This window comes from Bison bison, unplaced genomic scaffold, assembly GCF_000754665.1.
Source record: "Bison bison bison isolate TAMUID 2011002044 unplaced genomic scaffold, Bison_UMD1.0 scf7180017864162, whole genome shotgun sequence".
Lineage (NCBI taxonomy): Eukaryota > Metazoa > Chordata > Mammalia > Artiodactyla > Bovidae > Bison > Bison bison.
This window is the reverse complement of record NW_011494734.1, coordinates 1,727,305-1,729,139: the sequence shown is the minus strand read 5'-3', so window position 1 is coordinate 1,729,139 and position 1,835 is coordinate 1,727,305. Positions and strand designations below refer to the sequence as shown.

General features: G+C 40.3%; 1 protein-coding gene across 1 annotated transcript in view; it reads left to right on the top strand.

Moving 5' to 3' along the window:
- NAMPT (nicotinamide phosphoribosyltransferase) overlaps positions 1–1,835 on the top strand; it is a 41,691-nt gene that overhangs the window by 342 nt on the left and 39,514 nt on the right. Inside the window, exons 2-3 of the mRNA XM_010841499.1 lie at positions 9–123; positions 868–898. Coding sequence (XP_010839801.1) covers positions 9–123; positions 868–898 — 146 coding nt within the window. The remainder of the gene's footprint in view (positions 1–8; positions 124–867; positions 899–1,835) is intronic.

Below are 1,835 nucleotides of genomic sequence, written 5' to 3'. Positions count from 1 at the left end.
TTCCCCAGGAGTGCGGCCTTTTGGTCCTGGGCCAGGCAGGGCGGCCTTGATTAGGGCTTGCCTGAGGAGAGCAGGTCAGTTAGGTAACGGCCCTGGGATTCCGCCGTGGAAAGAGGGAGTCAGGTTTGAAAAGTAGGGTTTCCCCCGCGGAGCTGAGTCAAGCAAGCTCACCCCTTAGTCGGCAGATGTGTCCCTCCTCGAGGAAGGGGTGGGCGAGGTCTAGTAGGGCTGCTGGAGCCAGCCACGTTCTTCTGCTGGTGGCCCCGGTGCGGAGGACCCTTATCTGTCTGTTCCGGGGAGCCCTGCTCGATTCCCCAGTCCCACTCCATTGGGCTCGGTTTCAAACTCCTTTGCGTCTGGTGATCACTCACACTCCTCATCGTCTGTTGCAAAGGCCGATCTGCCTTTATTCCATTAGAACCACTTTGTGATTTCTGTGAAAAGGAAAGTGAAACACAAGAAGTTTAAAAAAAACTGTAGTTAACCTAGAGAACATGTTGAGAGGACACAGCGTTCTGTTACTATGGCTATTGGACGCTTGTATGTATAGGTGTCCCGATCATTTTATTTGAAACTCACATACATTAATAAAGGGAAGAGTGGTTAAAGGGAAATTTGAAGTAAACTGGATTATACTTTACTAACAAGCTTTGTTATCCAGGACACCTAAAAAATGACATGTCAGACTGAAAACTCCACTTTCACAAAATAAGTTTCAGTTTTTACTTGAGCAGCATGGTAGTTTGGAGTATAGCGATTAAAGCATGTTTTCAGATTTTTTTGTTGTTCTTACTTTTAGTTTTTTTCTTAAATATTCCAGTATTTTCGAGAATCCCATTTTACCTCTTTTTTAACTTTTTTTCCTAGCTGGTTTAAGATTCTACTTTTGATAATTAAGGTGGGTTATTATTTAAAGTAGAACCAAGTTTCTTTAAGGAGTGGTCTTTTAAATGGAACTTTAAAATGGAAATCTATACAGTTGCAAGGAGACCATAGTGCTATCAAGGATGGTTTACTTGTGCTTCTCTTGTGGTTACTTAGTTCATGGTATTTTGAGTGTTTATTTAATAGTGATTTTAGAATGGTCTCATTCACAGTTTTCTAAAACTTTATCCCCTTAACTAAATCTTTAAAATAATTTTCAAGTTTTTTAATGTATTAATAACAAGAAAGGTAAGTTTTAACTTTTAAAAACAGTGTGCAAGCTTCTTTAGTTTGTGGCTCCTCTAGCTATTGTATATAAGGAATGTAAAATTGCTTTAACATCAGTTTCCTGGGATGAAAGGTAAGAGTGGTTACCCTAATGTTTTCTAATCTGCTAACTAGGCATACTTAACAGCACTATTAGAATTTGTACCTATTTAATAAAGTTTATTCCTGTCCATTTCAAGTCAGACTGGTTGGTGTATTTATCCCCTTCCTAATATAAAACCTTTTAAGAAGATTATCATCTTAGTAACTAACATGTTTCATTTCCCACCCTCCCTCCCAAGAAAACCCTCAAGAGGATTCAATCAGGTTGATGTTTTATTATACCAGTGGTTTGCAGCAGTCAGTAAAATAAATTGTGTATTTTACACTTGCAATTTAGTTTTTAAGTTTCATTTTCCTTACATTTTTGGTGGTACTTATAGCCTGTTTCGGAGAAGGCAGTGGCACCCCACTCCAGCACTCTTGCCTGGAAAATCCCATGGACGGAGGAGCCTGGTAGGCTGCAGTCCATAGGGTCGAGAAGAGTCAGACAGGACTGAGCAACTTCACTTTCACTTTTCACATTCATACATTGGAGAAGGAAATGGCAACCCACTCCAGTGTTCTTGCCTGGAGAATCCCAG